Source organism: Moschus berezovskii, chromosome 6 (genome assembly GCF_049115385.1).
Source record: "Moschus berezovskii isolate FMDL1 chromosome 6, NW_MosBer_1.0, whole genome shotgun sequence".
Classification (NCBI taxonomy): domain Eukaryota; kingdom Metazoa; phylum Chordata; class Mammalia; order Artiodactyla; family Moschidae; genus Moschus; species Moschus berezovskii.
Genome location: NC_142465.1, coordinates 111,631,868 through 111,653,418, shown reverse-complemented (window position 1 = coordinate 111,653,418; position 21,551 = coordinate 111,631,868). Strand labels below are relative to the sequence as shown.

Genomic DNA, 21,551 nt, shown 5'->3' with positions numbered 1-21,551 from the left:
GGACATGACTTAGTGACTAAACAATAACAACTGAAAAGAACAGAATGTAATTCCTTCCCAATAGATATGTGCTGTTGCCCAAGTGATATTTTTATAGCAAGCTTACATTAGAATCAAATAACGGGGCTTCCCTGATAGCTCAGTTGGTAAAGATCTGCCTGCAATGCAGGAGACCCTGGTTCAATTCCTGGGTTGGGAAGATCCGCTGGAGAAGGGAAAAAGTTACCCACTCCAGTATTCTGGCCTGGAGAATCAGTCCATGGGGGTTGCAAATAGTCGGACAGGACTGAGCAACTTTCACTTTCTGGAGAAGGGAAAGGCTACAAACCACTCAAAATATAATCATGACTACTTAGAAATTAAACACTAAAATTTTGTGAGTTCTTTCATAATGAAATAAAAATTTTTCATCAGTTAAATTATGATGGTATCAAATAGATCTGAATAAACGGGACAAACAGAGAATTGTTATAAACAGGCCGAGCTTTGCTACTTCTATAAAAGCAGGTATGATCTATTATTGGAGAAGGAAATGGCAACCCACTCCAGTATTCTTGCCTGGAGAATCCCATGGATGGAGGAGCCTGGTGGGCTACAGTCTACGAGGTCGCAAAGAGTCGGACATGACTGAGCGACTTAATTATGTTTCTCAAACTTTATGTGCATTAGAATCCTTCAGAAGATTTGAACAGAATGCCAGGTCAAGCCATCAGAGTTTCTAATCCAGCAAGGTTGGGGCTCAAGAATCAGTATTTCTAACAAGTTCCCAAGTGATGCCACACTGCTTTAGAAAATTTAAAATTAGAAAGAAAACTGTAACTGCCACCAAACATGACACCTGCTGTATCAGATACTATGATCCACCTGCAGCTGACAATGTTATCACACACTTAGAGATCTGTGAGGCAAAGCAAGTCTACTACCAGTTCTCAGACCAGACAGCCAAAGTTTGCTGTCCAAGTACCAAAACATCCGGGAATAACAGTATTGTAACTATAATATCAATAATATATCAAAACTATATCATATCAAAACATTAAGGAGGGAGGTTCAAGAGGGAGGGGAAATTGTTTACCTATGGCTGATTCATACTGATGTATGGCAGAAACCAACACCACGTTGTAAAGCAATTATCCTCCAATTAAAAATAAAAGAAATAACTAATATTAGTTAAAAAAAAAAAAAGACCATAAAGAAGGCTGAACTTCCAAGAATTGATGTTTTCCAATTGTGGTGCTACAGAAGACTCTTGAGAGTCCCTTAGACAGCAAGGAGATCAAACCAGTCAATCCTAAGGGAAATCAACCCTGAATACTCATTGGAAGGACTGATGCTGAAGCTGAAGCTCTAATACTTTGGCCACCTGATATGAACAGCCAACTCAATGGAGAAGATTCTGATGCTGGAAAAGACCCTGGGCAAGAATGAAGGCAAAAGGAGAAGAGGGTGGCAGAGGATGAGATGGTTGGATGATACCACCAATTCAATGGATATGAACTTGGGTGAACTCTGGGAGATAGTGAGGGACAGGGAGGCCTGGTGTGCTGCAGTTCATGGGGTCACTAAGAGTCAGACATGATTTAGCAACTGAACAACAAAGCAAAACAAAAAACTAAAAAAACTAACATTATATAAAGATAATATGGTATCTGAGTATCAGTACTGTGTGTGTGTAGTGGCATTTACTGCTCAATAGATATTGAGGAAAATTCCTAGGAAACTAGTCTCATTTCAAACTGCTATAGATAAGCCATCATGTACTTATGAATTATCTTAAACTATGCTAGAGAGGAAAAACATATAAACGAAAAGATTTCACTCTGCTAATCTTTATTTCAACCACTTCAATGCCACCAGGGTCGCCAAGCCAGATGTCGGGGAGCCGTCTTTTCAGGTGTCATTTATAATTCTTCACCACAAGTTCCACCGTCCCCTCAATAAGCACTCCCTCATCTGTAACTTTCCTCTGGTTTAATGTATGATACATGGCAAGCTTTCTTATATTCTGCAAAGATTCACCTAAGAACTTTCAAACTCTGAAGATCTTTTTCTGAAACTCAGCTCTTTCCTCTATGTCTACAAAGCCTATTCCTTGTTCACAGCATAACCTCTGGCCCATCACCCGTTTTGTTATCCACCTCCACTGTGGTTTTTATTTCTCTCCCAGCCTGAGTAATCATTTCAAATACAGCTTCACATCATTTTGTTTTTTGCAGTCATGTTTATTGCACAAACCTTTACTTCTAAATTAACCAGTTTTCTTCATTCTACCCTCACACTTCTATACCTTCTTGCATGTGGTCTTATACGTGCTTGCCAACCATATACAGAGTATTATCGAAAGCCCTCAGAAATTCTGAGGACAGTAACTATGAGACCCCAGAGTGCTGCTTTGCGAAAAGCACCTAGATGCCCTGCCGCGCTTTTGCATTAGATCCCTGACTCCACTAAGTGACCTGGAGGTGGGCCTGTGCTAACAGTCACTAAAGTCTGTGTGCTGTTCTGAGCGAATGTCAGGTATGAGACCCACAGGAACTGGTGACTGAAAAAGGTAACGAGTGAAAACTCTTGTTATAGACACACAAACTTTTGGTGTTACTGCAGTGGGAAATTCCGGCTTTGATATTCAAAATATTTTATATCCCAAAGATTAGGCACAAACTACCCGTGCCCACATATACCCTAATTACTAAATGATCTTTTCAAGTCAAGTCACCTGTGTACACTTTTTCTTGGTCTGCTTTTTCATGCAACGCAGAATTTAAATGTGCTGGTCTGGAGATCTAAGATAAAAAACAACCACAAAAACCACTTTCCTACTACTAGATTAATCGCTCTGAATTCTACACTGATCTTTTGGTTTGAACTAAATTCATAGTGTAATTTTGCATGAGGTCCGTATTTCACAAACCACACACACACACAAAAAAAGCATATTCAGGGAAACCCCTCAGAGATTATTAGGATACACAGTCATAACCCTAACACTATTCTTGGCAGGGGGAATAAGGCCTTGTTTATTCATGTCCGCTGGGCTGGAGGAACAGCATCTATCCAGCTTGCCAAGCATCAAGGTCTGTGGCAAGCAGGTTATGCCAACTTCAACAAAAGTAGGCGGCTTTTCCTCTGCAGGGCTTTCTCTACCAATGGATGTGAACAGAAAAATGGCTACCCTGCTGTTCTGGTCTTTTACTTCTGATCACAAAACTATTAATAATCTCAACTCCCTTACAACCAAAAAAAATAATAATAATAGTAATAATCTCAACCCATCTTTGCCTTCTTCTGTTTTATATCAATAAAAGATCTACCTAAGAGCACAGTAGTATTTGCATGGAAACAATGGTGTATTTGCATGGAAACAATGGTGTATTTCCTATAATTCCTCTCTTGGAGTTACAGGACTCACTCTGCTTCCAACTCTCTGACCACGCCTTTTCAGTGTTCTTCACTGGTGTGTGGTAAGTCACTTCAGTGGTGTCAGACTCTTTGCAACCCCATGGACTGTAGTCCAGCAGGCTCCTCTGCCCATGGGATTCTCCAGGCAAGAGTACTGAAGTGAGTTGCCATGCGCTTCTCCAGGGGATCTTCCCAACCCAGGGTCTGAACCCAGGTCTCTTACGTTAACCCGGGTCCTACATTAACAGGTGAGTTCTTTACCACCAGCGCCACCCGGGAAGCCTGTTCTTCACTGGACCCTCTGGCGTTTCCCTCTGTGTCTCACTCCCTTCAACTTCCTCTGGAGAAACCACTTCATTCCAAAGGCTTTAGCCACCACCCCCATAACAACAGCGCCCATATATTTATTCCTGGGCCCAATCAGTTTTAAAAACCTGACATTCTAACGTAAGTTTCTGCTTAAATCAGATACTCCACTGAATATTCCGTTTAGAGTGAGTTTTTTTTTTTTAAAGAATCTTTGCTTTTAAAGGACTTTTAAAAGTGGTCAAACATTAATGCAGATTAAATCTGAGTGATGTCTATTATGTTATTTTCTGCATTTTTCCTGTATTTGACAGTAATTTATAAGGTTTTTAAAAATTAAACTACTCCTAATTTTAAGACCGCAAAAACAGCAAAGCCCAAACTAAGTGACCTGCCCAAGATCATAGCATAACCTCCCGTCACATTTCCCACTGTCTCCACCTAGGAAGAAGGATGAATGAAGGGCACTGGGCCAGGAGACCAACGCCGTACACAAGCGGACCTTTTAAAAAGGCTATTTCAACAAACTCAGTGAATTCGTTTGACACCTCATCGCAGTGAAAAGCTGAAGAGCCCAGAGAAATTTCAAGAAGACCACAGGCAGAGATGTGTCATTCCACAGTTTATTTGTACAAGGGTAGGAGGGGGATGCGAATGTACAGTCTAAAAAAAAAACCAATGCCAATACTTTAACCCAGTGATATTTAATATTAACCTCCAAATTCAGATGAGAGCATCATAATTAAAGAACTATTCTAGCCACATTAAGTGTCTATTTCAACCTTAAGAAGTTGGCATTATTATTAATCTCATGGACCAATGAAAAAACAGAAGAGGAGAGAGGTAAAATAACTCATCCAAGGCCATGTATCTAATAAATGCAGGATGCTGTGTTTCAAGCCAAGGTCAGACTTCAAAGCCCAGGCTTTTGACCACAGTGCTACTAAATCCAGACCAGCTCTGTGGAAGTTAACAGATCAATGGAGGTGTATTCCTCCATGGGTATTATTAATACACACTGCCCCCAAAGACCTCAATCCCTGGCTTAATTTAGTAATTTGAGAGCCAGATGAAAGTCCAGGATAGCTTCAGAGAGGAAGACGAGATCAATTAAGAGCAAGAGAAATATTAGTAATTACAGAAATAGATAAGAGCTTTTCAAGAGTTGGTTCAAACTGACTTTTAGGGGATACGACAGGAGAAAGCTGCTTTGGAAAAAGTGACCTTTGTCAACTGTCATCAGAGTAATTTACGAAAAAAAGTAAATCCTAATACACAGGCATATAACACTCATAAAATCACCCCAATTCAAAAGGAAGCTAGCTTTCCTACCGCTGTTCTTCAGAATGAGACACTTATATTTGAGCAGTTGTCCTGATAACTTGCGGGGGTGAATTGCTAAAACTCAGTTACTCCCACAATGGCTAAAAGCAAATATAAAAACCATCCAAGAATGACCACAAATACAGTCTTTGTTCTCCACGGTACAAGAAGCCAATCACAAGCCCATCTGTGTGAGACCCAGTTAATGAGAACATTATTTGAGAGGGGTACAAAGAGAAGGATGAATTGCCAAGGGGAAGAAGTCATCTATTAGACTGTGACAAGCTTTTAAGTGTTTGCATCATCACTAACCAACTGCCTGGGACTCTGGTTCGCACACCTGCCACCTCCATCCAAAGCTATCACAGCAGCAAGCCTGGAAGCAGGCACACTTCTAAAGCGAGGGTGCCCTCTTCTGACTCTTTCATAGTACTGCATGCAACCAGGTACTGACGTGAAAAACTCTTTAATATTAAAAAGCTCTAAGCTAATAAATTTGCAGGTTACACTTTCCACGTAGTTCTGCATCTGCAATTCCATGAGTAAACCTTAATTTTGCTTGATAAAATAGTAAACAGCAGAACTTCCACATAAAATTTATGCCAATGAAAAGTGACCACGTTCTCTCACTGTTTTAGCAGTTAACATACATTAGCTAACAGTATTATAAGAACAATGATGATGCCGACAGCTGACGTACGAAGACTTTACTATGTGACAGGCACCAGACATGAATAAACTGGCTTAATGCTAGCAACCTAATGAGGCCGGCACTCCTCTTCACCTTACAGATGTGAAACGAGGCATAGAGAACTTGAGCAGCAGGTCAGAATCTGCACCTGCTGGCTGGCGGTCAAACTTGGTAACGCTGATGCCAGAGCTGTGTTCATACCCAAAACATGCTTCTGAGGTAGGAAGTTGATGCCACGATTAAACAAAACATGATCAAAATAGAAAAGGCCTAAGTAAGCTGTAAGGAAAATTATAAACACACCATCTAAACTGCTCATTTCCAACAAAATCCCACAGTATAAAAATAATACATTATGTAAAATATTTTGGTCATTTTTCTCTTCCTTCTCACTTGAAGATACTGAATTTCTGGGTCTGTGATGTTTTTCTGCATTCTTTTTACTACCCATTCCTTTTTCTCATTAAACTATACCTTTGTTGATTATCCAGTCCTTTAAAACAAAACCTTAATCCATACTACATGCCTTTTCTTCTGTAAAGCAGAACTGCAAGGAGATCAAACCAGTCAATCCTAAAGGAAATCAGTCCTGAATATTCCTTGGAAGGACTGATGCTGAAGCTGAACTCCAATACTGTGGCCACCTGATGTGAAGAACTGACTCATTGGAAAAGACCCTGATGCTGGGATAGATTGATGGCAGCAGGAGAAGGGGGCATCGGAGTATAAGATGGTTGGATGGCATCACCAACTTGATGGACATGAGTTTGAGCGAGCTCCAGGAGTTGGTGATGGACAGGGAAGCCTGCAGTGCTACAGTTCACAGAGTGGCAAAGAGCTGGACATGACTGAGTGACTGAACTGAAAGCAGAACTGCTTACCTACTCCTACCTAAATTCTCTACGTCATTGAGCTCTTTAGAAAATATTTTCCTTTAGACAGTAAATCCAAACAGCAACTTCACTGCAAATATGACAGATTCTCATCTGTATGAAATTATTCAGTATGTTCTTACCTAAACCTAGGCTGACAGCCTAGGTCATCTTCTAAGATTTCTAAAAATGCTAACCCTATTTTCAAACAGGACGTGAAGGCACGTATCTAATAATCTGTAGTTCAAAACGAGATGAATCTTGAACATTTTTGTATTCCACAGTTTGCGTACTTAAAGCTATTCATAGTACCAAAAATTAAGGACACTTAATAACTCAACACAGGCTGCCCAAGCTCATGATCATTCATGACTGAAAGATTTACCATGAGTGAGAACAAACGCTTTTACAACTATCTTTTCATTTCTTAATGTGTTTAAAGTATACTTACGTGTGTGCATGCTCACACGTCTGATTCTTTCTGACCCCATGGACTATAGCCCACCAGGCTCCTCTCTGTCCTTGGAATTCTCCAGGCAAGAATATTAGAGAATGTTGCCATTCCCTTATCCAGGGAAGCTTCCCAATCCAAGGATCAAGCCTGAATCTCCTGTTTCCAGCATTGGCAAGCAGGTTCTTTACCACAGACTCACCTGTGAATTCCTAAAGTATACTTAGAAATATCAAAAATATATATAAACTGCACTGGTTTTTGTTAGATCCAAGAATGACAGAAACAAGATGACTATAGTTTAGTAAAATAACTGATCACACTGCTATAGAATCCCTAACAGTGTTCACGGCTCCCATATTGCAACACAACAAAAAGTGCACAAGTAACGCCAGAGCCAAGGTGCCCAGGAACCGTGTCCCTGCAGACCCCAGCACGCCTTTACCTCGGTCTGCAGGATGGCAGCCCTCTGCTCCTTAGCTGTCAAGGACTCCTTCAGCACTTCGATGTGCTGTTTGCTATCTGAAAACTGGTTGGTGAGGGTTTCCAGCTTTGTCTGCAGGGCTAGTAGTTCCGTGTCCTTTCTGGACAGCTCCTGCTTCACCTGACCAATCTAGAGAAGAAAAATAAAACAGTGTAAGGAAAAAAGCAATAAAACCAAGAACCTCTAATTTGAATCTCGGACAGATCCAGGTCGAGATATGCAGCATTAATTTTAGGACAGGGCACAATTCATCTTTTTGCATCATCTAATCTTAGATGACCACCCCCCCCAAAAAAATTAAAGCTTATTCAACTAATAGGAAAATTTCCAGCTTTCATTTATTGTCTCCTAAACTTTTGAAATCCTTTAGAAAAGGATGGATGACGAAAACTCCAAACTCATTTAGATGATGATGAGATAAGCATCTGATCATGACTAAAACAGTCTTCATTTAAGTCATAATAAACTTCAAATCATAAATAAAGCAGGATTAGTGTAGATGTAATACAGAGAGAAAAAAGAAACTTCCTAGCACTGCTATTTAAACTCAAAAGCTGCTATTGCAGTTCTTTTTTCTTTTCATTCTGAAATTAAAGTTTACATGAAGTCTCTGTCTCAAAAAGTCACTTTTAGTGTTACAAGGCTCTATAAACGTGCTTTTTTAAAAAAAAAAATCATATCATTTTGAGGAGTTAAGGATACTGACCTAAAAAAATAAGACTCCACCTACAAAGTTGTATCACCTACAACATGTCATATCAACTAAATGGATAAAAGTATATAACCTAAATAAAGAATGCATAAAATCTCGTTCTGTAAGAGTCTATATGTGTAATTTGAAGTTGAATTACTCTGACAGAGAAATCCATAAATCAACAGATGCCACTCACCTCCTCCCACAAATTTTTCTCATCTTGATATGTTTGTTGCTTAGTTGCTAAGTTCTGCCCAACTCCTTGCGACCCCCTAGACTGTAGCCTGCCAGGCTCCTCTGTCCATAAGATTCTCCAAGCAAGAACACTGGAGCGTGGATTGCCACTTCCTCCTCCAGGGGATCTTCCTGACCCAGGGACTGAACCCATGTCTACAGCACTGGTAGGCAGGTTCTTTAATGCCAGCCACCAGGAGAGCCCAAAGATTAACTGACAGAACAGTGAACAAGTTTGCTTTTTTTTTTTTCTTGGCTGTGCTGCATGGCACGTGGGATCTCAACTCCCTGACCAGAAATTGAACTTGTGCTCCGTCCACTGGAAGTCAGAGTCTAACCACTGAACCACCAGAGAAGTCCCACCTTAACTTAGAAAATATTTCAATTCAAACATCTCCTTTAGTTTCTACTGTTTTTCTAGGAATTTTTATTCTTTTATTCTAAATGTAAGCCAACTTAGCAGTAATGACATCTGCTTTTACATTATGTCTACTGTCTGGCAAGGCATTCATGCACTAAAATACAGGCTAATTACTGGAAGTATAAACTTGGTAAGAATTCAGTAATCATAGTATCACTGAGGAAACAAAAAAATATTTTTTAAAAACAGCTGAATGTATGTAAACTATTTTGGCTGCAATAATCTTAGGCATTAGGGACAAAGAGTTTGAGAACAATTTCCCATGACAAAGTATGAAATAAATTTTACTGTAATTAAAATTAGACTTTTTTAAGGGGCACTAAAAATAAATTTCTAATTTACTCTTCTGTTTCAGCAGGAAGTCAAGCATTTTCCTCATATGCATGAAATCTCTATTTATAAATCTAACTATTCATTCATTCAACAAGTATTCCTGTGAGCTCACTGAATGCAAAGTACTGGCTGATACTACTGACATCAGAGGAAGATAATTGCCAACAGCAGCTGTCTCCACCCTGAAATCTAGAAAGGTGCCCAGGAGTCACCATGTACTGGTGGTGTAGCATCTTTCACAACATCTCCTTACCGACAAAAAACACACAGTGTTATCCCATCCCTAACAAACAGAGGGCATGAAAAACGCACTTGTTATATGAATTAATATACAGGAGGAATGTTCCCACCTCATCAGCTGAAGAACCTATGGCTTAATCCCAATACAAAAAAAAAAAAAACTGGATAATAACAAAAAGAACCCATGGCTTACAGATTACTCAAATTTCCAGTTACCTGACCATGTGATCAAAAATAAACATAAAATTTCAGTTTCCTCCTCATCTGCATTATTAAATAATCCTCAAATAATGCTACACAGACCATAAAGACTGAGAAAGAGAAGAAAATATTCTAAACAGAAGACTGTGGAAGCACAAAATTTCCCTAAAAGTTAACAGCATACAGCGTTATGTGGCAGCCTGGATAGGAGGAGGATCTGGGGGAGAATGGATAATGTATACCTATGACTGAGTCCCCTGCTGTTCACCTGAAACCATCACAACCGTGTTCATCGGCTATACACCAATATAAGAAGTTAAAAGAGAGAAAAGTTAAGAGTACAAGGCTTTGCAGTCAATCCCAAGTAAGGATAAATGTGTCCTCTAGAATAATTTCCTCTCTAAGCCTTGGTTTCCTAATCAGTAAGATGGGGAGAAAGCAAACCTGTGCCACTATACTGTATACAGATCAAACAAACAAGAAAAAAATGTATGGAATGTTTAGCCTCTTGTTTGACACAAAAAGATATTAATAATAATAGCTGAGGGAAAAAAAAGTTATAGATCAACTTTTCCTCTGGACAATTCATGGTTACCACAAACCAAATTGGACCCTTTTAGACAAAATATCTCACTTTTCTATCTACCCTATAAAGGGGTCAATAAATAAATAGCGAACACACCAAATTAGCACAAGTGTTTTGTTTTTTTAAATGCTGCATTCCAGTCTTATCCCACCATTTTTTTTCAGATGCATTTTTTCCCCTGACACTTGTGAGACAAACTAGCTCAGGGAAGTGACGTGCAGGCCTTACTGGCACAGGTTCTGGCACCAGAGGGCTTGTGTAAAAATCAAACTGCCTCTTACTAGAGGAGTCTCCTGAGTACCCCTGTGTGCCCTCAGTCTCTTCATCTATAGATTGGGTTGATAATATATCTACCTATACCTAACTTCAGCTCAGGTCAGTTCAGTCGCTCAGTCATGTCCGACTCTTTGCGACCCCATGAATCACAGCATGCCAGGACTCCCTGTCCATCACCAACTCCCAGAGTTCACTCAAACTCATGTCCATCGAGTTGGTGATGCCATCCAGCCATCTCATTCTCTGTCGTCCCATTCTCCTCCAGCCCCCAATCCTTCCCAGCATCAGAGTCTTTTCCAGTGAGTCAACTTGTCACATGAGGCCAAAGTATTGGAGTTTCAGTTTTAGCATCAGTCCTTCCAATGAACACCCAGGATTGATCTCCCCTAGAATGGACTGGTTGGCTCTCCTTGCAGTCCAAGGGACTCTCAAGAGTCTTCTCCAGCACCACAGTTCAAAAGCATCAATTCTTCGGCGATCAGCTTTCTTCTTAGTAGGTTACAAATGCTTATAATAAGTACTCAAGTGTTAGCTATTTTTTTAATAATTATTTTATCACAGTCTGAAGTGGAATTCCAACTTCTCTAGACAGCAGATGGAACTAGATTTGGAGACTAATTTACTAGATAATTATAAATTAAGCTAACCACTTCCTAGACATCTGTTACACAGAAAAGTAAAATGTGTTGCAAAAATCACCTATTGGGAATTAAGAGGTGATATCTACCTAGGAGGGTAAAGCACTTCACTAAAGAAGCGAGAGTCAAACAAACCCTGGGTCGTGGACCTAGAACATCTGCACATTCTTTGTACCTAAGAAGAGAAAGAGACCGTTCACATACATCAAGTGTCTGGTGACAGGAAAGGAGCCGAGGGGAAAAAACAAGCTTTGAAGCACCATCCACGCAGTGACAGAGCAACGATGGAGAACCAAGGACAGGCCCTCCGGAGCACTGCACAGAGGGGAAGAGGAGTTGGTTAAAGAGCAGAGCGGGCTGGTTAGTGCAGCGCCGGGCAGAAATGCCGACCACAGAGGGAGAGGGGAGCACCCAGAGCCAGCCGCAGGTCCCGCCGCGGGACCACAGCACGCAAAGGGTGAATCTTACGGCAAAGACCTCGGCCTGCAGACCAGCCGCTCTCTTTTTCAGCTCCTCCCCTTGGGCCTCTTTGGAACTTAGCTCCTCCTTCAGTTGCTCTACCTGCCACGACATTGGTATTCCTTTTTACTCAGGTGTCAACCTGGGTCGTCTTCTTACCTGCTTTTGAGCCACAGCAGGAACTGGAAACAACAATAACTCATAGAACACAATCAGATTGGTTTCCCTAATTCCCTCTTCAAAGGAGCTCTGGATGGGTTTGCTCTTTTCACAGGGCATTTTTCAGGGACTGGAATGTGGTAACCGGCAAATGAGAAGCAGAGATGATACTTTATTTTGTTCTCAAGTGAGAGGGACAAATCAAGCTAAAAGAAAGTTGGATGTGTGGATTTTTTAGTTCTGGAAGTTACACGAAACTGACTGTGGTCACACATAACAGATTCTTTAAGATAACAGAGGAATATTCTACTGACTTATATGCAGGTATGGGGATCACAGCAAGAAGCCAGAAACTGTACCATTAGAGGAACAGTTTCCACTTCTGAGAAACTGGGGAACTGACACAATTGGCATATTGGGGGGGGGTGTGTTGGGGGGATGCTTATCTTCTAGCTAATATTTTATAACTGAAATTATGATCTTTAATTAAGACACCACAAACCTGATAAACTGATAACGGTAATAAACTAAATCCTCCAACTTGCCTAAAATAGTTGAGAAAATCAAACTTGGTGCCTTTGTATCTAAGGGAGGAATACTGTGACGGAGGTTATAATGCAGACTGACGTGTCTCAGCCCTCCTTCCTGTACTACAGCCAAGGGCACGCGGGAAACAATAAACCTGATCTACACGGCTCTTCCCCAAGGGGGAGCGCAAAGGACTTTCCTTAAGGAACTGTGTTTGAAGGGAAGATGCGATTTTATTTAAGCCATTTCGGTGGGGGTAAAAAGAGAGGTGGGTTCAGCCTTTTGGTGTTCTGACTTTTAAACTGTCTCACAAGAGAGTGTGACGTTTCATACAGGGAGAAAAACTCATCTGGATGTAATTCTGCTTGCCTCAGAAGTACTGACAGACATGAAGCACTAAACCATAATACACACCTAGCCTCACACAAGCAATTTTAAGTGAAATCTGAAATATCCATACATCAGTAATTCTGACATTAATACTTGGAAAGTTTTTGAAAGAATTATGTTTCAAGTATTCTTCCCTGAAGCCTGATAAAGTAGTGTGAGGTCCATCACCACTAAAGAGGCAGGAGTACACGTTGGTTTTCCAACCCCCTCCCCCTTTAAAAATCAGGTCTCTCACACCAGTACCTTGTTCTTCATAAATTTAGAATGGCTCCGGTACACCTCCATTTGCTTCATCTCCTCCTCTCGCTCTTCAGTACTCAAAGCCCCGTTGGATTTCAGCATCTGGATCTCCTCTTCCAAGTCTCGGAGCCCACGCTCCATAGAGGAGATTTTTGAATCCTGAGGGCAATGCAAGATTGAGACATTAAGGTCTTCGCGAAAAATCTGCAAGGCTGAACAAGCCGGTCTTTACATTGTGAAAGTTAATCAGGATCAACACGTATGTACGAAAAACTACAAGAGGTGCCCTGCTTCTGAAATATATCCTTCCTAGACATAGTATGTTTTTTCTCTAATTCCTTCCTCGGTGCCCTTCTGATTAAAGCTAACAATATTAACGAAAGAGGCAGAAGCAACAGACAACTAGTTGAAGTTTCTGAGCACTTTATGGTCAACAAACTTCTGGTGAAAACATCTGTGACATTAACAGGGAAACTTTCCCAGGTTGTAATACTTTATCATTTTACTTGGCAACCTGAAAAGGTTTATTTCTGCCCCCCGTGGAGTAGGGAGAAGAGTAAGAAGGTTTTGAAGACTTACAGTAATGTGTCCAACTATCTACAATCACAAACATCTGGATAACATCCCACTGCAGAAAAGCAAAGGGATGAACTGTTAATTACATCAATGGTTGCAGTTTACCCTACAGTGGTCCTGTCTTATCCACAGTTTTACTTTCTGTGGTTTGGCTTTCCATGGTTTCAGTTACCCGAGATCAACTGTGGTCTGAAAATATCAAATGGAGAATTTCAGAAAGAAATGATTCATTAGTTTTAAACTGCATACTGCTGTTCTGATCAACAAGATAAGTCTCACACCTCTGTCACCCCAGGACATGAGTCGTCTCTTCGTCCGCTGTATCCCTGCCCCTTGGTCACCGAGTGGGAGTCTCGGTCATCAGACGGACTGTCCTGGCATCACAGTGCTTGCATTCAAGTGACCCACAGCACAAGCGTAGTGATGGTGGCAACTCAGACTAGCCAAAGAGAAGCCATAAGATGCTTCCTTTAACTGGAAAAATGGAAGTTCTCACTAAGGAAAAAAAATCACATGCTGAGGTTGCTAAGATCTACAGTACAAATGAATCTTCCATCAGTGAAATTGTGAGGAAGGAAAAAGAAATTCATGCTAGTTTTGCTGTTGTACCTCAAACTGCAAAAGTTAAGGCTACCGTGCATGATAAGCACCTAGTTTAGACAGAGACAGCATCAGAGTTATACAGTAAGACACCGAGAGAGGATGAGAACACTCGCCTTTTCATAAAGTATACTGCTGTAACTGTTCTATGTTATTATTAATATGGTTAATCCCCTACACTGTGCCCAGTTTATAAAGTGTACCCAAGGAATGTTCAGGGGAAAACACAGAATATACAGGGTATGGTATTACACTATCTGTGGCTTCAGGCGTGCACTGAGGGTCTTGGATCATATACCCCCAGACAAGGGGAAGTGCTACTGTGTTAGAAATCTTACTTATTCTCTACATTTCACCATGAGTTTGAAATATTACATAGTCATTTTTAAAAGGAAACATCACTGTTCTTGTAAATCAGCCTCACCACAAATATCCACCTCCCAGTACAATACCTTCTATACCATTTTTTTGGTCTTGTCTGTCACAGTACCTAGTTTATCCCCAGATTACTTTAGATGTCATAAGTTACAGAAAAACTCCAACAAAGAACAGATATTTTTACATCGATAGTTGCATATGCTTTTCACCTATGAAATAAAGACCTAAAGAGCATAAATTAAGTAGAACTTTATTTTATCTGGAAATTCTGAGAAACCAGTCCTTTAGGAAGAAATTTTGAGACTGACTTGTTTTTTCACTTTACCTCCAGGCTGTCGTGACTGACTTTCCTTGCTATCTGAAAGCATGCAGATAAGAGTTAAAAGACTTATCATTAGACAGTTATAACTAGCTATTTTTAGGTTCAGGGGAGAGGTAAGGGCTGAATTCTTCCCACTTGCATTGAATTACCTTTAAAAATAATACAACAAACATTTTCTTTTACAAAACTATTCAAACGAAACTTACATTTGGTTCAAAATTAAACATACTGTATTAAAACAATCAGAGACATTCTAAACCTGAACTAGGATTTTTTTTTTTTAAATATCTGACTGACATAAGTAACACTGCCATTATTTCTTAGTATTCTTTTTATTTTTGGCTGTGCTGGGTCTCCATTGCTGCTTGAGCTTTGATCTAGTTGTGGCCAGCAGGGGCTATTCTCTAGTTACAATGTGTGGGCTTCTCACTGCAGTGGCTTCTCTGGCAGAGCATGGGCTCCAAGCACAAAGGCTTCAGTAGTTGTGGTACAGGGCTTAGTTTCTTCATGGCACGCGGGATCTTCCCGGACCAGGGACTGCACCCGTGCCTCCTGCACTGGCAGGCAGATTCTTTACCACTGAGCCACCAGGGAAGCCCCCTTGAACTAGGATTTTGATTTACTTGTTTAAAATTACCCCAGCTCACAGAGAATAAATAAACGACTTCAAATGCACTATCTGAAAATTAAGATGACTATAAATCTTCCTGGATAGATCAAGATGTTGTCCCTCAAGAATAACTACAATAATAGAAACAGGCATGTAATTAACCCGCCAATGAAGAAAGGGATACACGGCTCTCCTCTGACAGTAGCCTGGGCGGCAATGAAAGGGGAAGCAGAGAGAGGGGGCTTATTTCTAGCACCACTGGGTGCCACACAAGTGAAACAGCCTCCAGCTAAGAACTCTGGCCCCGCACATCAGCAGCCCCTTCCTCTATGAAGCCCCACAAGGCCCTGGCCAGGACACATTTCCCATCTTCTCCCTGAATCCCAACACACACTGACGGGCAGCTGTGGACTGGATCAGCACTCTCGCTTAAATTTCACGCACCACAAGATCACGCAGAAGGGACTAAGATTCCGGCTCTGACTGCCCAGAGAGAGCTCCTGCCATGCCTGATATGCTGGACTAGTTCTGGCACCAATGCAACTGGTCCTCAGGCTGGGTTTATTTGAGGACAGTCGTTCCAAAGGAGGCTTTAGAACGGATGATAACTAGATAAACAAATTCTCTACCATCTTACTACTCTGTTCTTCCCCAACAATAATCAACTGAGCCCACTGAAATCCTCTGCTCCTTGTTAAATTTCCCAAATCTTCAACTTTTTTCAAAAGTTGTCTCAGCTGCATCTCAGCTTCTTCAGTTGTGATTTCAACAGAACATCCACCTGACCCCACTGAGCCACTGGAATCTCTGTCTCTTGATTCTTAGCAAAATGGCTGGAGGTTAACACAACTTAAAATAGATCCACTGCGCTTCCGTGGGGTCAAAGGCAAGCAAGGTGATTCCGTGAACATGGGCACTCTCGTATGCTCCACTTTTAGGTAAATAATACGCACAGATAACCACGTGGGGAACGTGACAATGCAGTCCAACCTTCCTAAAGGCTCTTCACAAGATTATGTTCAAGACTGTTAACTGTCTGACTACAAAGAACCCAGAATCCACTAATTTGGAATTTGTCTGGAAAACTCTCCCAAGTAAGAATACAGATTATACAATATCAACAATTTTAAGAGGAAATCATCTAAGAGAACCCTATCGTAACTGTACTTGAGAAGCATCTATTTACACAGAACTATTTATATACCAAAAACTAAATATTCATGTCACATCAGCAAATACTAAATGAAGGTGCATGACGCAAAATACTGCATTAAACTATCTAGGGGACTTGAAGAAGGTAAAGAGAGAAACAGATGAGGAAGGAAGGAGAGGAAGGAGGGTCCCTGTCTGTAAGAGTCTTCAGCTCTTGTACGAAAGGACACGCTGTTAATAAAAACTGTAACAGCAGCAGCAGCCAACATCGACTGAATGTTCAATATGTACCAGGCCCTGTTCAAAGTGTTTTGGCTGTTTTAAAGAATTTAAACCACAAAACCACCCATGGGATAGGTACTAGTATCATCACCATTTATCAGTAAAGAAACTGAGGCATAGAGGGGTTGGGTCACCTGTTCTACATCATAGGCTGATTACATAAAGCCAGGTTTTTAATCCAGGGAATTTCACACAGAAGGTAAGCTCTTCATCACCAAGCACCATCACATTCAGCCTAAAGATTTCTAACTACTCACTAACTTAAGGCAGAGGTCCATGGGGGTGCCTCCCAGCCCTTTTGAAAAGCCAATACTCTTTTCATACTAATTCTCTGACTTGTGGGCCTTTTCCACCATGCTAATATGTGCAATGAAGGCAGAGGCCAGACAACAGACTAGGTGCCTTAGGACAATGGCAACAGCACGAAACTGTGCTAGCAGGCAGCTTGTTCTCAGGGTCAGTGCTCTCAGGAAAAGAGAGACAAGGAAGAAAGAACATTTTCAGAACACTGGCTCACTTAACAATGTCCCTTGTTACTTTTCATATGCTTAACCCTTAAATACATACCTTTTCACCATTCTGTCTGAGGAAATGGGAAGGGGCCAGGTCCATCTGCTGTGTCCTGAGTATGACACGGCTCCCAGGACACTCGATGGGCTGCAACTGAATCAGGTACTTTTTTTCACGAAACCCTACGCTTCCCTGATGGCTCAGATGGTAAAGAATCCACCTGCAATGTGGGAGACCTGGGTTTGATCCCTGAGTCAGGAAGACTCCCCTGGAGGAGGGAATGGATTCTTGCCTGGAGAATCCCATGGACAGAAGAGCCTGGTGGGTGACAGTCCACGAGGATACAGAGAGTCGGACACAACTGAGCAACTGAGCACAGCACAGCCTTACCTGAGAGAAGAATAGACATTTTCCTTCCTTTTTTTTTTTTGGCTGCGCCTCGTAGCGTGCAGAATCCTGGTTCCCCAACCAGGGATCCAAACCAGGCACCGAGTAGTGGAAGTGCAGAGTCTTAACCACTAGACCGCCAGGGAAGTCCCTGGCAGACAATTTCTTAAAAACAAGCAAAATGAGTCATTTTAGGAATAAGGGACCCTGAGATCAAAAGGTTTGAGAAGAGCTGATTCCAAGAAATGCTGGGCAAGAGGAAATGAAATTGAAGCTCTTTTCATGTGTCGTGTTCATGAAGTCTCACTATTTCTTCTCCATCTACAATGTGAGTGAACTAAGTACCACTTTCTAAAACTCACACATCAAAGTGTGATCACTGGAAAGGGCGAACTGATGCAGTAAGGTTCCTTATTAGGTTCCCACTTACCTTCATTTCAATAACAGTTTGCAGAGCTTTAGTTTTAGCAGAATCAGGGGCATTCTCAAATCTCCGATGCATCTCCTATACACAAAAAGCAAGAAAGAATAAGTGTCCTCCTCTTCACTCCCATTTTCCCAAAAGAAGGTAGGGGTGGCGAGGGAGTAGCAGCTGCATGCAGAAATGATTTCCCCAGCCTTGTGAGACACTAATCACTTCCTGTCTCCCTGCAGACCAGGAAGCCCACAGACTGCCCTCAGCTAAGGGGAACAGGAGGGCCCCCATCTCTGAGCACCTGGTTACACACAATGCATCCCAGGGACCTCAGCCATCACAACAGGTGATGCTTCGGCATGTCCCAGGTTGGTGTGTCACTCTTCTACACAACTCAGCAGCATATTTTCAAGATGCTAAGCAATCCAATAAGGGGATTAGAAATACTCCCTTTGCAAAAGGAGAAGTCACAGCAGTCCAGTGCGCGAGGCACAAGCTACTGAGCGCATCTGTGTTGACAGCGTCCTCTGCATAACATCTGCCCAAGAACCACAGGCCCCTGGCCGCCCACAATGGACACCTCTGGTTTCGTAGGGGCCACGGTCAGAAAGAAAACGAGGGTAAGGCTGCTAAATGAGTGTCCAAAGTTGTCTATGGTTCAGTTCAGTTCAGTCGCTCAGTAGTGTCTGACTCTTTGCGACCCCATGAATCACAGCACGCCATGCCTCCCTGTCCATCACCAACTCCTGGAGTTCACACAAACTCATGTCCATCGAGTCGGTGATGCCAGCCAGCCATCTCATTCTCTGTCGTCCCCTTCTCCTCCTGCCCCCAATCCTTCCCAGAATCAGAGTCATTTCAGCCAGTGTCAAAAAACAGAGCTATTTTTTTAATCCAAATTTCCGTGAGTTCAGGATCAGAAAGGAAGGAAGGTGGAAGAGCACCACAGTTAGGATCTTCAAGAGATTCCTCCTGAGGTTACGAACCTTTCTTGTCAGACTCTGAGACTGTCTCTGAGTCAGCCGGTACTTCCCAGGTCCCCGGGATAGCCCAAGTGACCACAGGGAAAGCACATGGGTGCCTTCCGTCTCAAAAGTGCTGATGAATGCCCAGGCCTGCCCTCTGCTCTGCCTGTTTGACAACGCTATACAGATGTCTACTGGGTCACTCAAACTTAACGCATCCAAAACAAAACTCCTGATTTCCTCCTCTTTAACCTGGTCCCTCTTCTGAAGACTGGTGAGTCTTGCCCATCTCCTTAAAGGGCACTAGCCTCCTGGTGGCTCAAGCCAAACACCAGAGGGTCTCCTTCAAGTCCTCCCAGTTTCTCATCTCCTACCACCTTCCAGAGCAGATCCTAACTGTTCCATTTTCAAAATACTCCTCAAATTTACCATTTCACTCCATTTCCAGTCTAGTTCGAACCTAGATTATTACAACAGCATCAAGTTAAGCTTCTGTCCATTTTAAAGAAAGCAATGGGGTAATCTTGATAAAGCTTCAACAGATGATGGCACTTGTCATTAAATCCTTCAATGAGTTTCCCATTTTCTTATCACTCTCTACAAGGTCAACACAATCTGACCATAAAGGACAGAGGACTGACCTCCTGGTGTAAACTATGTTAAAATTAGACAAAAATGCATGAGGCAACTGTTTTCAGACACTGGAAGACAAGCAGCAGAGGACTATGATCCTTGAGAGGAGAGAAACTAATGAGGTTATGATCCAGACTTGCTATCTGATGTGCGATGTACGGAGAAGAAGGCAAATGGAAAACGGCAGTCCTGCAGGGCTCGGATCACAGACCAGTGGGTCCAAGTCCCCAAGATGCCGGAAATGTGCGAAGCAGAGTAACGGAGAGGGGGAAGCTAGCTGATCCGACAGGGTCCCCTGGAGCCTTCAGGTAAAAGCTAAGTATTGGTACACAGGGAAAGACTCCATGATGTCAGACAAAGAGCGACTGTGGGGGGTAGAACAATGATCCGAGGGCAATGAGTGAGCAACCACCTGAGCTCACTGGGGCTGGTGAGATTCAAGCTACAGACAGCCCAGTGGAGAGAAGGTCAGCAGCGTGGAGCAGAGACATTCTAGCCCTGGAGAGACAACCGCCTGGGCCAGCCCCAACAGAGTGTAAAAGTAGGTCTCGTTAAGTCAAGTTCATCCACAATTAACTCGTGCCAGGCAAAACATTCCACTAAGAAAGACAGAAAAATCCACAACACATTAATCCAGGACAAAATCTGAACCCATGAGTTCAGATCATAATCACCTGTCACCTGCATTAAGACAACAAACTCATGAATGACCTCCCAGGGTCCAGTCTGTCCACACGCCCTACACCGTCAACAGGTGATAAAGTGGGCACATGGATATGTAATAATCCATGGGCACATGGATATTTAATACAGAACTTTAAAATGTATTAACAAACAGAAAATGAATCCTGCTAATTGTTCTCTAATCTTCACCTATTAATAAAGTCTTCTAAGGGCTTCCCTGGTGGCTCAGGTGGTAAAGAATCCACCCTGCAATGCAGGAGACCCAAGTTCGATCCCTGGGTTGGGAAGATCCCCTAAGAAGGAAATGGCAACCCACTCCAGTATTCTTGCCTGGAGAATCCTATGGACAGAGGAGCCTGGCGGGGTACAGTCCATGGGGTCCCAAAGAGTTGGACACGACTGAGCGACTAATACTGACTGACCTCACACTTTATATTTATCTACCTGAAATATTAAAACTGCATTTCTTAGAAATATCTCACAGTTCAGACACTGAATTAATTTTATCTGACCTTTTTCCCACAACTGACTTCCAATTTAGGGAAATTTCCAAATGCTTTAAGGTGAAACTATTAGAATTTCATTTTAAACTCCAGCAAGCATACCTGTAGTATATAAAGAAAAAAACCCATTTGAATAAAAAGAAACCCTCCTCTAACAAGGAACTTGGGTGTACTTTAAACCATGTGCAGGTATAAAACCTTCCAACTAAGACATTTTAAAGCCTATCGGTTTTAACAGATTTCCGTTCAAAGGCCTGCACATTAAAGCTCATTGTGAACACGTCCTGCAGTTGGTAGACTCATCAACTCCACTTTCCCACTGACACATCAACTCTCTGACGTATGCACTGTCAGCAGAGAGAGACAACTCTGGAAATAAAAGTGAAAGTACTATTCAGACAAATGTAAAAAGGAGAATATGCTATGTGCTTGCTTTATTTCACTCTCTTTAGCCTGAAAATTTTCCATTCAAAACAAATTCAAGTACAGGTAGAATTATCTGGATCTTGTCATACCGTCACTGTGGTACACACTAGAAAATGCCTTCAATTCCTCTCTTTCATACACCAAAGAATAATGACTAAACAAAGAAAATGAACAAGGTAGGAA

At 41.8% G+C, this 21,551-nt stretch overlaps 1 protein-coding gene across 10 annotated transcripts in view; it reads right to left on the bottom strand.

The window, feature by feature from the left end:
- Positions 1–21,551, bottom strand: part of ERC1 (ELKS/RAB6-interacting/CAST family member 1) — a 277,757-nt gene that overhangs the window by 185,695 nt on the left and 70,511 nt on the right. For 7 of the 10 annotated variants that reach the window (XR_016037703.1, XM_055396335.2, XM_055396333.2 and 4 more), the window contains 4 exons: positions 18,173–18,247; positions 12,929–13,084; positions 11,618–11,710; positions 7,488–7,655 (listed from right to left, as the gene is read on the bottom strand). Coding sequence is in view for 9 of the 10 variants with exons in the window: in XM_055396335.2 (XP_055252310.1) it covers positions 7,488–7,655; positions 11,618–11,710; positions 12,929–13,084; positions 18,173–18,247 (492 nt within the window). In the remaining variant the exon portion in view is untranslated. The remainder of the gene's footprint in view (positions 1–7,487; positions 7,656–11,617; positions 11,711–12,928; positions 13,085–18,172; positions 18,248–21,551) is intronic. The other 3 variants (XM_055396338.2, XM_055396340.2, XM_055396337.2) reach the window with 2 other exon arrangements.